The 14,752-nt window shown below is 34.7% G+C and overlaps 1 protein-coding gene across 4 annotated transcripts in view; it reads right to left on the bottom strand.

Annotated features, from left to right (window-relative positions):
* SEMA3A (semaphorin 3A) overlaps positions 1-14,752 on the bottom strand; it is a 352,298-nt gene that overhangs the window by 75,633 nt on the left and 261,913 nt on the right. For all 4 annotated transcript variants that reach the window (XM_036429563.2, XM_045578494.1, XM_036429567.2 and 1 more), the window contains one exon: positions 5,023-5,116. In XM_036429563.2, the coding sequence (XP_036285456.1) occupies positions 5,023-5,116 (94 nt within the window). The remainder of the gene's footprint in view (positions 1-5,022; positions 5,117-14,752) is intronic.

Here is a 14,752-nt window from a genome sequence, read left to right as displayed (position 1 = left end):
ATTAGATTACAATTCCTAAGAAGGGTGTGGTGAGGAGAAACAGAAGGTGAAAAAACATTTCCTTATGAAATCTAAGCATTACTAACACAGGTGTAAAGTGTGACATGGATGTGAGCAAGATCAAACAAACCTAAAACCAAGACATTGTGTTGTTAACACCTTAAGTAAATTCCACTCACAGAATAGCAGAGTAATTAGAAACGGAGGAAAAGAGAGGTTTGTTCTCTCTCTCTCTCTCTCTCTCTCTCTCTCTCTCTCTCTCTCTCTCTCTCTCTTTCTCTTTCTCTCATACACACACACACACACACACACACACACACACACACACACTCACACAGATAATATCTATTTCATGAGAATGGAAGGGTATGAGAATAATTTTACATTTATTGAGCACATCTGTGTATATGAATGAACACCGGGTGGGACAACAGTATGTGTATAGTTATTTGTATGAAAAATAATACAATAATAAATAATCCTATATAATAAAGGCTAATATGCAAATAGACCGAACTGTGGAACAACTGGAACAACCAAGCACCCAGTTGCTATGATATGTGCTAATTACCTGGGAGTGTGTGTGGAACATGACAGGCCCTGGCCAAGGTGGAATGATGGAGCAGGTGAGCAGGGGTGCCAGGCCAAGGCAGGGTGCCAATGGCTGTCATTGAGCAGAGCCTCTGATGATTATTGAAAATTCTTTGCTCCCACCTGCTGTGTGCTCACACTCACTGCCAGTGCTGGAGATGCCGCTCACACCTGCTTCCATTGCTTGGCACTGGTCCCAATCACTCAGCGCCATCAGCGAGTGCAAGTGGTGGCTGATGGCCCTAATTGTCCATGTGGGCTTCTCCACATCCCCCTGCTCCTGAAGCGCTATTGGGGCAGCATCTGCCACTCACACCTGGCACACAGGAGACCTGAGGCTATGGTGGGAGGGGCCTGGCAGGGGTGCAGAGGATGGGCCAAGACCCACCCCTATGCCTACCACAGCCTTGCAGCCCACAGTTCTTTTCAAGGTGTATGAATGAATTCATGCACTGAGCCCCTAGTAACAATAATAAAATCTGTGTTTTGAGTACCTACAACTATAAACTTACTTTTTCCTCATTCTGTATAATATGATACTTATGTTGTCCATTAAAACTTTGATACTTATGTTGTCCATTAAAACTAACTTTTTTGAGTAGTTAATATACACACATAGTACAAAGTTATTAAAAATATAAACTGTATAAGGTACAGCCGAGACCGGTTTGGCTCAGTGGATAGAGCGTCGGCCTGCGGACTGAAAGGTCCCGGGTTCGATTCCGGTCAAGGGCATGTACCTTGGTTGCGGGCACATCCCCAGTAGGGGGTGTGCAAGAGGCAGCTGATTGATGATTCTCTCTCATCGATGTTTCTAACTCTCTATCCCTCTCTCTTCCTCTCGGTAAAAAATCAATAAAAAATGTATATTTAAAAAAATGTATAAGGTACAACATTTGTCTGCTGGACTTCCTAAAGGCAACCACTGTTACCAGTTGTTTTTGGTTTGTTTGTTTGTTTCTATTTCACATGTATTTCAGAATATGTAAGCACTCAGTGGGATTAGTATGGCCAAGCCATTTTATACTAATAGAAACTGATGTTCAGAGAGGTTCAAATAATTGTCTCAATTATAGTTAGTTAATGTAAGAAGTACCTTGTTTGCTCTAACACAAAGTGAGAGTATATCCTAATGTCAAATTATGTTCTTTTCTTGAAACAAAGCAAATTTCTAGTTAACAGACCAGACCCTTGGAATATATATTAGTAATAGCTTTTAGTGGTGGAATATTTATAAATTATTACCACTGCAATGCCTGGAAATATTTTAATGAGGAAACAAAACAGCTTTCAAGTTGACTATTCCTCTCAAGTCATGAAAATGTGTGATGATACTTAGTGAGGAAAATAGTAAGTTTTATTCTTTTGTTATGTTCACACATGGTGTTTATTCTGAGCAGGACAACAACTACTACTTTTAATGGAGAACTTGGTAAAAATATCTTAAAATATTTAGAGGTGGGTGAAAGCAGAAATATTTAAAAATATTGGGGTGATTTAATATTGACAATGGTTTTTATTAAAGGAGATTTGAAAAATTAACTTTACTAACGTGATTTTAAAAACTTAGACAGATTGTAATATTTGGGGACAATTCAGTAGTTATGTATTGCTCAGGAGATCATCCATATTTTCTATGGTCATCAGCTTAAAAACTCATGGCATTTTGGAATGAGGTCATATTAAACCTTGATAGATTTCATAAACTAAAATTTTTAAGCTGTCATCTGGTTTTAAAGTTTATTACTAGTTGAAATTGCTTAATAGAGGGAATAAAAGAATCTGCTGCCAAGTCCTTCTAGCCACTTTGTAGGTGGTTTGTGCCAAACATGACATTTTATTTCTCAGTCTTAGGAAAGGAGCAGCCCAGAACCACCTTGACAATTTCTCTTACGTGCTGAAATGAGAGGAATACACTCAAAGTCTTTTGGGTTGATAGGTTTCCCCAACAGTCATTCACTAATATGTAATGTGCAGACTTTGTATTTCAGAGACAGTTACCCTTGCATGTAAAAGTTTGGTAAGTGTGGTAGAAAATATTTATGTGTAAAAAGATTCCATTAAGTTAGTAAGCATTCTTTTTCAAGCAGCATAATGGAAAAATGCCAGAAACATCTAACAAGGGGAATTAAATGTACTGTGAGAAGAAGAATTTATAGCATAGTTATAAAAGGAGCAAATAACCTCAGTAAAGGAAGTCACGGCTCTTGAATTAAAATGGTGTTGCAGATATTTTGAGGGACTTTACCAGGTCTAATCTGGCCTGCATTCTGTATCTTTCTATCCAGTTGGTTCAGAAATTACTTTATATTGGCTTGAAGAAACTTCCTTGTGAATAAGCACTAAATATCTCTGAAAGTTACTCAACGAGTTCATCATCTTAGGTAGGTGAGTTCTGGACTTCCATTTAAAAGTTGTTTTTCTGAAATGCCTACTGTAATTTTTAGCCATACATCGTCTCCTTTTCCTTTTCATGAACCAGTACAGTTTTTTCCCCCCCAAAGAATTTCTAGTAGAAAACACAAACTGTGGAGTTAATATCCTTTGTGGACTTTGTGTGGTTGCATACCAAATGAACTATGTAATACTTACTTGTCATCATCCTTTCTCAATGGAATATTAAAATAAATAATCAAGTAAATCCCTACTGAGAAACATAACACACATTAAAGCTGCTTGAGGCACAATTTTACATACTGCTTTTTGAGGAAAATCTATCTTTTTTCCTAGTATGCAGTTTAAATAAGTATAGGCTGCAAGTTTGAACAAGGGTGGATTCTTTCCCTTTGTTTAAGACACTTCTCCGATTTCTGTGTGTGCACTTAAGGAAGTCAGCCACATGTAATCACTAGGCTATCTGCGAATAGGAAAATTATAAGTGTGCTACATGTGCTGCACTTCTTCAGGTCTTAAATTGTTGTTAAAATGCTCCATAAATGGATCAAATGGACTGAAATTGTCTCCATTTGAAAAGCAATAAAGGAGATAATTCATGTGGTAGTGGTTTTATTCTTAAAAGTAAAGGGATCAATGAAATGTAGTTATGAAGTAAACACTAGAGAATACTGGAATACTGGAAAAATATATCTTCATCCTTAATACTGTAGTTAATATGAGTAGTTCTATTTTGTTGAGTAGAAAAAATATTTTTAAAAAGGAAAATACTGGCAAAACTTTATGAGCTTTTGACACATTAACTAATAATCCAAATACTTTAAAAGTATTTTTTAAAATTTATTTCAGAGAGGAAGAGAGAGAGAAAATAGAATAACCAATGATGAGTGAGAATCATTGGTCAGCTGCCTACTGCATGGCCCTCACTGGGGATCGAGCCCTGAAGGGGAATCACACCATGACCTCTTGGTACAGAGGTTGACACTCAACCAGTGAGCCACACTAGCCTGCCCCAAATTTACTTTATAGAAATCCAGATTTAGTATTCAAATTTCAACCAAAAATTTTATACTTGAAAAGTTTCACTATTATTTTTATTATGTTATCAAATAATTACTTTCTTTTATAAAAAGGAAACAACTTACATAATTTCCACATGATTATATAGAAACTATATTCAGGAGCAAGGTAATGACCAAGTATATTTTGTATTTTAGGTTTTTGATATAACCAAAAGTTAAGAAGAAAAATTGTTTAATGATGTTAACTTTGTTTTAGTTAACTTTAGTCCATAAGTAGTAAAAAATATGGAAAATTATTTTTCAATACAAACTAAAGTTTTCTCCTTCATCTGCCTATGCCTATTTTCCTACTTTTAGCACCTCAACATCTAGCTAAGCATTTACTTCCCATCATCAATGCTAAAGGACAAAAGGAAAGGGAAAAAACTAGAAAGGAAGGTGGACTAGATAAAAGGGTAGAAAGAATATGTAAAATGTTTTATTTTATTTGAAAAAGAGTGGAAAATGTAAAGTAAAAAAGATGAATACAGAAGGCCTTCATCAGCTCAAAGTGACACAATAACGTCTCTGCCAATCGTACCTCCATTTAGACTGATTGTGCTGATTAAGTTTCCAAATGTTGAGAGTGACAGATCTTAGAACTATAATTAACAAGACAATTTTATTCTTTTCTTTTGATTTGTCAAAATTATTAGTTTAAACACCTCTTTCATGAAATTAAAAACAAAACCATTATTTCAAAATAAAAACTTGAAAGTTCTAGTGGAGATGTATATAGTGATTGATCCGGCAACCTCAAAGATACCATTAAATCATTTCAAAGAATCATAGTCTACATAGTAGAATCACCAAAAGAGCACTTGTATTTCCTCAGTTTTCAAAATATTTGAAAATATCTCAGCTCATATACTCCTAAATTAATTTATGTTCAATAATCTTGGCATATAATAAATAGCATGAAATCTAGTTATTATCTATAGAAAATTCACTTTTTAATTGATTGTTGACTACGCACCTATTAAGAGAGATGCTGTTAGCAGTTTAGGGTCATACGGACTCTTCCCACGGCCATTTTCAAAGTGTGAATCTTCCAGCTTAAAAATGTTGTCCTATAGATAAGAAAAAGAAGGACAGAATTTATTTATTTATTTCATCATGCCAGTTAATCAGAGAAAGATCAAATATTCATGTTCATTATCAATGGGGTATTATTATTTATGTAAATAGTAATGATGTCAAAATACCTGAATGATTTAAAATCTAGCTATTACTAGCCAAAAATCTACTTAATTCAGTGATTTTTTTGGTAGCATTTAGCATGTTTCAAGGAATAATATATGAATGAAATCTAAAGACAAGACATGTCATGATAAGAGTAGAGGGATCCTGTTATCCCAAAGGTTTGCCAAGAGCTAGCCTGATGGCTCTAGAAGCAAAGCATTTTAAATGACTCTTTTTATTCCTTCACAAAGAGGGGGAAAAAAATCAATGGATTATATTAGATGCCTAGAATAAAACACACTATCTTATTTTTCTTTATGTTCCAGAAATGCTAAGTAGCCATAGCTATCACTTCTCTTGCTTTTGTCATTCCTACAACTTTGGGACTTACATGCTTTTGAAACATTTTTTTAAATTACATCAGAACTGAAACGACCCTTATCCATTTCTCTAAGTGAGAAATGTAAAACTGTATGTTTTGGGAGGTATACCTGAAGGTAGTATCATTAGAACAACAAACTCACAGGGGACACATTTTTATCACTGGGAAGTCTGCTCAGTTGACTCAAGAACCCGGAGCCTGGAGTGAATATTTGACCAGTACAGAAATATGCACAAGTTCCCAGGGAGAAAGTATTCCAGAAAGATCTGCAACAAAGTCCTCAACAAGGAGGCGACTAACTCATGCCTGAGACCCTGCCCTCAGAAGGTGTCATATGTAGAGCTACTGCAACTTCTGTGTGACAGTAGACTGGGGGTGGGGAGTGAAGGGTGGGGCTGGAGGGGCGGGGAGGAATGCATTTCTGAGCACTCTTTTCAGAACCAGGTGCACAAGGGGATAAAGTAGGTCAGAATATGCATGCTTTTTTCCCCCCAGAAACGCATTAACTTGTCCACAGGCTGAAATAAAATAGCTTCTTTGGCAATTTCTCTAGTAGTCACATAAAAGTATTTTCTATCTCCTTAGAATAGTAAATGGTATTCATTTATGGGACACTTTAAAATTTAATATTTCTGATGGAGCTAATGGCAGAGTTTCAAATTATGACGCTTAAAATTAATTTGGGTTAGGGAGGAAGAGTGAAATAAAAAGGAAACAAAATATGTTCCTCGTTTTTATTACCAGGAGTGGGAATTACTGATTCCATGTACTTGGTACTTAGTTATCCTCTGGCAAGGACAGTTCTTTAGCTGGATTCTCAAATTTACACTGTGTGGTAAATTATGGGGTTTTTCAGGATTGTGCTCAGTTGTAGTGCAAGGACAGTATTAATAGGCAGATCCAGCTAGGCCAATGATTGGTTCGCCACTTAATATCTCTGAGGCGCAGGTTCCCAATAATCAGTGTGGACAACTGACTTGTTTATTCAGAAAATTTAAAAGAATTAAGTAAAGCCTTTATAAAGCATCAAGCAAAATAAAAATCAAATATAATTTATTTGTACTCTATTAATACTCATATATCACTGCAACAAAAGAATATGAAAATTAAACAAACATTATCATTACTGTGAATTTTCCTAGTATAATTTGAAAGAACTATTACCTAAAGACAGTTATATTAGTCATAGAATTACAAACTTGTTTACAATATAAATTTATTACAGGTAGTTGAATATTAAGATTATAATATTAAACTTATTGGAAAATGCTAAGAATAAGCTTAGATGAACCTCTTCAGAAATATTTGGATGTATTTTGATAAAAATTAGGAACTAATCCAAAATAAATATGCTTAGTGAAAGATATATACTCTGCTGCCACAAATCATAAAATTATTATTAAAGTTTGTATAAATGTTTTCTTATCACAGGTTAGAGATAGCAGCAAGGAGAATTGGTGGTGTGGTTGAAAACATTGTCATAAATATTATAAATTTATTGTCCTCTTTAGACATTTTCTAATTCTGACAAAGATGGAGGAGCTATCTCTCAAAGTATGAGACATATGATATCTGGGATCTTGTGTCCAAGTCAATAGACAATGGGAAGGTAGACAAGAAGCACTTCCAACCTGGTGTTTAATATTTGATTTACAAAGTAAAGGATTAGAGTTCATAGGAAGAGAGGTTAAGCCTGTCAGTTATGGTTCAAGAGAAGATGAAAATCTATCCTCTGTCATGGTTTCAGGCCATATGTTCAAACAGGCCTCCTTCTCCTTTTCTCCCCACCCCCAACCCCCTTTTAAATGTAATTCTTACCCAAATTTCTGGTTATCTACCATGTAGTTATTATATATTCTTATATGATTCTATGAAGGGTAAAACATTGAATTTTCTTTCCAGCCTAGTTAGTTGGGAGCCTAGAAAAAACAAATTTGGTTTTGAATAGGGAAGTAAAAGAAATTTCCTGCATATAAGTGTTCGTAGTATAAAATTTATACCTTTTACCCCGCAATGGGGTTCAAGGGTGTTGAAATCAGGCAGAGCTGGTATTTCCTTGGCTCTGCCTTTTATTAGCTCTGGGCCTCAGGCAATCCCTATACCTTTTTGAGCTCAGATTCCTCATCTGTATATAGAGAATAGGAAAAACTCATAAGGTTAAAGTGAAGATTCACTGTAATAAATTACATAAAGTAATACTTAGTGTGCCCTTGAAAATATTCGTTAATTTCCCTTTTCTACAGTTTTGTTTGTAGTTGGCACAATAAAATCATGCTTTCTTATACTGATTGATATCTTGTGCCACAGTGGAAATCCCTGACTATATTATCGTCATCAGAAATTAGGACATGCATTCAAAATATATGTGAATATTTTGAACACTGAAAATGCACTGAAAATTGTTCTTCCCTATATTTAAACAGTAGTCTAGTTTAAAAGCTTTGTTAAAAATCCTAGCAAATATAACATGTATGAAAATTCTCAATACGACTACCTTTTTAATATGTCTGATAAATTTAATGGGAAATATATTAGGAGACATACATATTGCTCTTTCTGTTATCTTGTAAGACCTATTAGATATATGAAGATATTTATTTATTATAAATGAACTCTGTTTCATTTATATCATTGATTATTAGCATCCTATGTTGTCATATATAACATGTCACATAGAAAACTTTCCAGTTGTACTTGTTAGGCCTTTTGAAATCTTATTGCTACTCAAAGATTTTCTGTTAAAGAGTATTAAATAGATCACATATGCAAATAATGAGACAAAAATATCCCAAGAACAATGTACACAAACTGCATAGTTTATGTCTTTTTTGAGCTGAAATGGTTTCCATTTTTAGTAATACATGACAAAAATCTAGCTGCATAGATTCTAATTGCTTTAGCAGATACTATGAGCATATCATATAATTATTGTGCCATATTTTAATATATTATTGCATCAATTTTCGGCAACTATTTTTAACTTTTGAGACCACTCTTTCCCCTTTGTCTTGTGGATTTCCTGAATGTTATTAGACTGAGGTGAGGTAAGGCATTAGAGGAAATAATAACGGTGCTAATGTCTAATCCAAAGTCTTATAAATTATAAACCATGGGTGACATCATGACAATATATTTCCTAAATCCCAATCTTGTCCAAGTAATAAAGTTAGGTAACAAAATTATAATTTTAATTGTTTTATGTAACAATTAAGACATAAGTCATGTTTCTAAAAGTGAGAAGAGTAAGAAAATCCTACTTCTATATTATAGAATGAACATTTGGGTGAGAAACTATAAAAAAATTATGTAAAGTTCAATACTTAGTATTTAAAAGTATATATAATTTTTTTCACACACACAAAAAAAAATGTCTTGATTTCCAGCTACACTAAAGTATCAGTATTCCCTGGTCATATCATGCATTTTCTTATCTTTGCTAGAAACCTCTTCCTTTCCCTTGCAACCCTCCCCCCACCTCCTGCTCAGCTGTCAACCCCAAGGTGAACTTGCTTTCCTTTAAGGTTAAGTTAAAGCTGCTTCCTAGGAAAAGTCTTCTGAAATTTCTGTAGATATAAGTTATTAGCTTCTTTTGTGCATATCCTAATTACAATAGTACACAGACAATGACTATACTGGATAAAACTATTGACTTCAGCAGAAAAGGGATGTAATAGGATCTCATTGGAAATATTTGGGCATAGTGTACTTTGCCTAAGGGAGATCCTTTTGTGGATCCAATTCATCTGAAAGTTATAGTTCCTAAAAAGGTGACTCGATGATGATCTGTGATATGCAATACTGTAGCCATGAGCCACATGCAGCAATTTCATTTACTTGGTTAAAATTAAAATTCACATTCCTCAGTTACCCTAGCTACATTCCAAGTGCCCCATGGTCACAGAGGCTTGTCAATACCAGTACAATATTGCAGAGACACACAGATTTCCACTGTCATGGAAGTCCTATTGGACAACATAGCTCTAATCCTGAATCTTATTATCTTAGCAGGAGAAAGTAGAATCAGAAATCTATGTGCTTCCAAGGAGAGAAAACTTATCATCAGATCATAATCATAGTAGAAAACGTCCATGAATTATACTAAAAACACTGGTTTAGATTTTTTATTAACCAGGGTTTATGCTAAGCAACATTTAATGATAGTGCAGATGAACAAATAAATTTTCTGTATTTTCTTGTATATTATTCTTTTTTAATTTGAATGACTTTTCCCTAATCTATGTAGATACAAATTTTACCCATACTTTCAAGGTTAGGTCATGACACTCAGTCCACTAGACGTTCATTGATTTTTCCTAGCAGAAAAAATGTTCGTAGAACTTGCAAAGCAACATCTTCATACCTCTTTCTAACATTTGTTGCCTTCATCCTTGATATTCAATATTGCAGGTGTACTGATTTTGCAATTAAATTGTTTGGGGGCAAGAGATAAATATAATTCAATACATTTCTATCTATAGTAAAATATAGCTTGGCATGAGCTAAATCACAATAAAAGATCCAATGACAAATCAGTGAATAAATGAGTGATTGTATGATTAAGCATAAGAGGATCTATAAAAAACTGTTTCCAAGGATTTGGGAGGACACAGCCCTGGCTTCTAGGATCTAATAATTTAAGGATATGACACAGATACCAGTATAAACATGATTGCACAGTAGGTGTTGTTCTACAAATTTCAAATATTAAACCAAGTTTTAAAGTGAGTTTCAAGAAATACGTTACTCTTTTTCTTGTTATATGTGTTACTACTAATATAATATTGATACTTGGTATACCCTTCAAAGGTAAGTTTATTCTTATTATAAAAGATAAAAAATAAAACCTAATGACAAAGGATTTAACCTTACAGTCCCTTTGCTTTCATATCCCTGTTCCTCTTTAAAGTTCATCAGGTCCTATAACTCTTCACTTATCTATATACATAAAAGGTTAAGTGTCTTTCTGTCTGACGGGTAGCTATGACACGTTTTGACCACTAGAGGGCAGATGCTCAACACAGGAGCTTCCATGATGCGCACTGGCCATTCCTATCTAATAAAGACAGAATATGAAAATTGATCGTCACTGCACAACAAAGATGGTGGCACCCACAACCAATAAGGAGGGAATATGCAAATCGATGTGACAAAGATGGATGTGGCTGCCCCACCCACTACAGGCCTTTGAGCAGTACCTGCTCAGGCGCAGAGTGGCCAGGGTAGGGCGAGACACCTGCTATGTGGAGGGATGGGAGTGGAGGGAGCTATAAGAGTGTAGCAGGGCCAAAGTGAAGGTGGAAGGTGGCTCCGGCTAGAGCAAATGTGGAAGGTGGCGGCCAGAGTGAAGGCCCAGGTCCCGGGTGCTGGAGGGAAGCTGGTGCCAGCAGCCAGGGGAAGGAAGGCATATTCTTTCATGAAACCTCATGCATCAGGCCTCTAGTTTAAAAACGAACAGCACCACAAACCTGGAGCCAACAAACTAACACTTGTCTTCCCCCAAGTGTTCTGACACCACCCTGGAGTGACACCCCACCAGGCTGCCAAGACCCCATGGCACACAATGTGGCCCACAACTCAGCCCTGCTCAGAAACGGTCACTGTGGGCAACGGGTAATGACATCATGTAGCAATGCCCGGCTTCCTCTCCCTAGTGACTAGCCTCCTTAGAGTTTCTTCAGCCCAGGAACCCAACTTGCTTTTACTAGTAGCCATTTTACAGATTAACCAAATGTTTGTGAAGTGCCTTCCTGTGCCTCATCTCATTTGACCCTCATAGAAGTCTTGGAGTAGGTAGATAGGACACTTGGTAGAATCCTATTTTCTTGTTATAAGCAAGACAGGAATAGCAATATTAAAATGTCCCTTCTAATTAATTTCCTTTCAATGTGCACGAATCCATGCACCAGGACACTAGTTATTAAAACTAAGCTTATTAATGAATTACCTTCTTTAATAGAGCAACCTTCACTGAAAGATAAATATTATCATAGTATTTGTTTTTAGAATAAATCTACCTGATCAATGCAATATCTCTCCTGTGTATCCCACATTCCATTACAACTGGGTTGCCTGATATATATATATTGTTTTTTACTTTTAACATCTCTGGGATATAAGCAAGTATAAAAGCAAACTGGAGATGCTGTTTGGGCTTACCAGATTTAATTTCCCATTTATCAAAACACATAATTACTTATTGGTATTTTCACCTTTATACTTATTTTAGAACTTTCTAATTTATATATTTTCTGAAACCCTAAGATGAATGTTAATTGATGCAACAAATACATATTAAGCTGTGACTATGTAAGAATGTTTGGAAAATGAATGTGAAGTATGTAATTGTTTAATTCAAGAAGTGTATAAGGACTCATAACAACATTGTATTATGATATTATAATTTTTTATAAAGTATTTGGCAGCTATTATACTTTACATTGAAAACATGCAAAGTGCTATTGATAACCTGAGACAATATTCACAAAACCTTATTATGATAAACCAGTTTTTATAGATGAGAAACTGAAATAGTTTATATAGAATACTTAGAGTTGTAAAGCTAATAAGTTAGGGGTGTCGAACTCAATCAGAGAAGGGGCCAAAATCTAAAATCCAGCCTAAATCGCGGGCCAAATGGTTTACTGAACAGTCATAAACTGTCATTGTGATGGAAACGCAGCGGAGTGCAGTGATGACAGCGTGGTGCGGGCCACATTGCAAGGCCTGGCGGGACGGATTTGGCCCGCGGGCCTTGTGTTTGACACATGTGTAATAAGTGATAGAGTAAGAATTTAATAACAGCACTTTCTCTTCCTAAATTCACGTTTTTAAGCATATCATGAATCTTATGAAAGATGTACCCTAAAATAGTAGGAAATTGAAACAGAGGAGTTCAAAACTGGAGACTTTTCTCTTTAGTATAGGTAAAAGGCTTTATTTGATTTAGTTCTTGAAAGAAATATTTTGGTGGGAGATGAGTATGTCTGTGTGTGCATGTGCGCACGTAGATGGTGGGTGCAGAGTCAGAGGAGCTCATAGAGAGAAGACAGAGAAAAGCAAGGAGGCAGGTTATTCTATCTAGAGGAAACAGCATGATCCCTATTGTCGAAGGGAACAAAAGCCCTTCAACAATAAGTGTAATTCATATTTAAGATATAACATGAACTTCAGTTTAGACAGTGAAAATATATACATGTATTAAGAGATAAGACTGGATGTAAATTTGGAATCAAACTATGGAAAGTTTTCTGTGCCAGAATAAGCAATTTAGTCTGTATTCAGAAGGTGCCAGAGACACGGTGATACTTTTAGCCGGAGAACAATAGCATCAAAGAAGTGTAATATCATGATGGATCTGACAGTGACGTGTAGGATGGGTTAGAGACACACAAGCCTGGTGGCAGGAAAAGAACGATTGCCATGACCTGGAGAGGGAGGGAAGTTGGTCTTACTCCATTTAAAGGAATTTTGCATGTTGTGACTTGGTTAAATCATTTAGCTTCTTTGTAGCTCATGTTTCTTAACTTCTGTTGCATCAGAATCCTTATTGAGATCCCAACAAATCTATTAATTTTTCCCCATGAAAGTTAAAGATAACATAGTCACAGCTCAATATGTACTTATTGCATCAATTAACATTCATCTTAATGTTTCAGAAAATATATAAATTAGAAAGTTCTAAAATAAGTGTAAAGATGAAAATATAATATGTAAGCAATCTTTAGAGTTTCTTGACTTCATGTAGTCATGATAAGAGGTTCCTAATTAGTTATTCCCCAGAGACCTTTGCATTTCTAACATGAAATGATTCTATCTTACTCTCACTCTGACCTTGAACATTTGCTTCTGCTGTTCTTTGTCCCCCTCCTGGAACATAAATATAGAGATTTTCCAGATTTTTTTCAACCCATTTTTATTTTCATTCTCTACACACTAATATTTGGAACTTACTTTAGTTTTACAAATTCAACTATTAAACTTTTGCCCCAATTTCTCTGCTATTCTAATCATTCAAACTTGGGTTTCCTGGCCTGGATGAAATCTGCGTATTTTCCATAGTTGTTTCAAAATTGTGAGCTATTAAGAGTCCTTGGATCTTCAAAGGAATATAGGAGCAATTATGAATAATAAACTTCAAAAAATTACTCTGTCAGGAATAGTTATTTAACAATACACCATTGCGGGAAGATACAAAGGAAATGTAACCTGGTCTTCATCAGTGAGTTCTGAGAAATTTAAAAAATAATGCTATGTGAATAGAGCAAGTATAATTTTCTGTCCTGATTATAAGGTATCAGCCCTGCCTCAAGTCTAACTATAGTATAAGCCATATCATATTAAAATTTTATGTTTCCCTACAATAAAACAAAAGTTAGGCAAGTAAGTGATTGTTGATGAAAAAAGAAATTCATTAAAAGTAAGTTCAAGGAAAAGTTATACCTGTAAGGCCAGAGTATATTACCAATACCTTCCTTTCATAATCACTTATAGCTTTGAGTATTTTTAGATGTAGAATAATTATAATATTTGGGTTTAAATTCAATCCAAATGTAGTTGTTTGAAGCTAAAATATTTTAAAGCAATAATTATAATTATTATACTTAATAATTGCCACTATTTTATTTTTAAATATATACTTTGGCAAAGAAATGTTCCTCAGGAAGTATAGCTACAAAGCCCACTATATCATAACTGTTTTGATCAAAATGTATTTTATCTATTAAATTGAATAATAAAAATACTATATATATATATATATATATATATATATATATATATATATATTTATAGTTTAATATTCAGGAAACATTTAATACTTTAAGCAATAAAGAATTTAAAGAAAATATATTCATGATACATATGACCAATCTCTAGATGAATTCAAGCAGACTTTTTAAATTGAATACAGATACAGTTTTTGTTTCTGAGAAATTCTTAGGATCAAAAATGAAAATAAGGATAACATTATCAGGGCAGACAAGATTTCCATTAAGTTCATCTCCAGTGTGAACCTAAGTAGAGATGCTTGTCCCCTGGCTTTATTGATTTCCATTTTTATTGTGTCTGTTCAAGCATTGCTTTAGTATAGTGGGAATCTTACCTCTGAAATTGGTCTCTAGAGATTACATGGCTTTTCTGTGAC

The sequence above is a fragment of the Pipistrellus kuhlii genome, unplaced genomic scaffold (assembly GCF_014108245.1).
Source record: "Pipistrellus kuhlii isolate mPipKuh1 unplaced genomic scaffold, mPipKuh1.p scaffold_m20_p_10, whole genome shotgun sequence".
Taxonomy (NCBI): Eukaryota; Metazoa; Chordata; class Mammalia; order Chiroptera; family Vespertilionidae; genus Pipistrellus; species Pipistrellus kuhlii.
The sequence above is the reverse complement of the archived record's forward strand: the minus strand, read 5'-3'. Positions and strand labels throughout refer to the sequence as shown.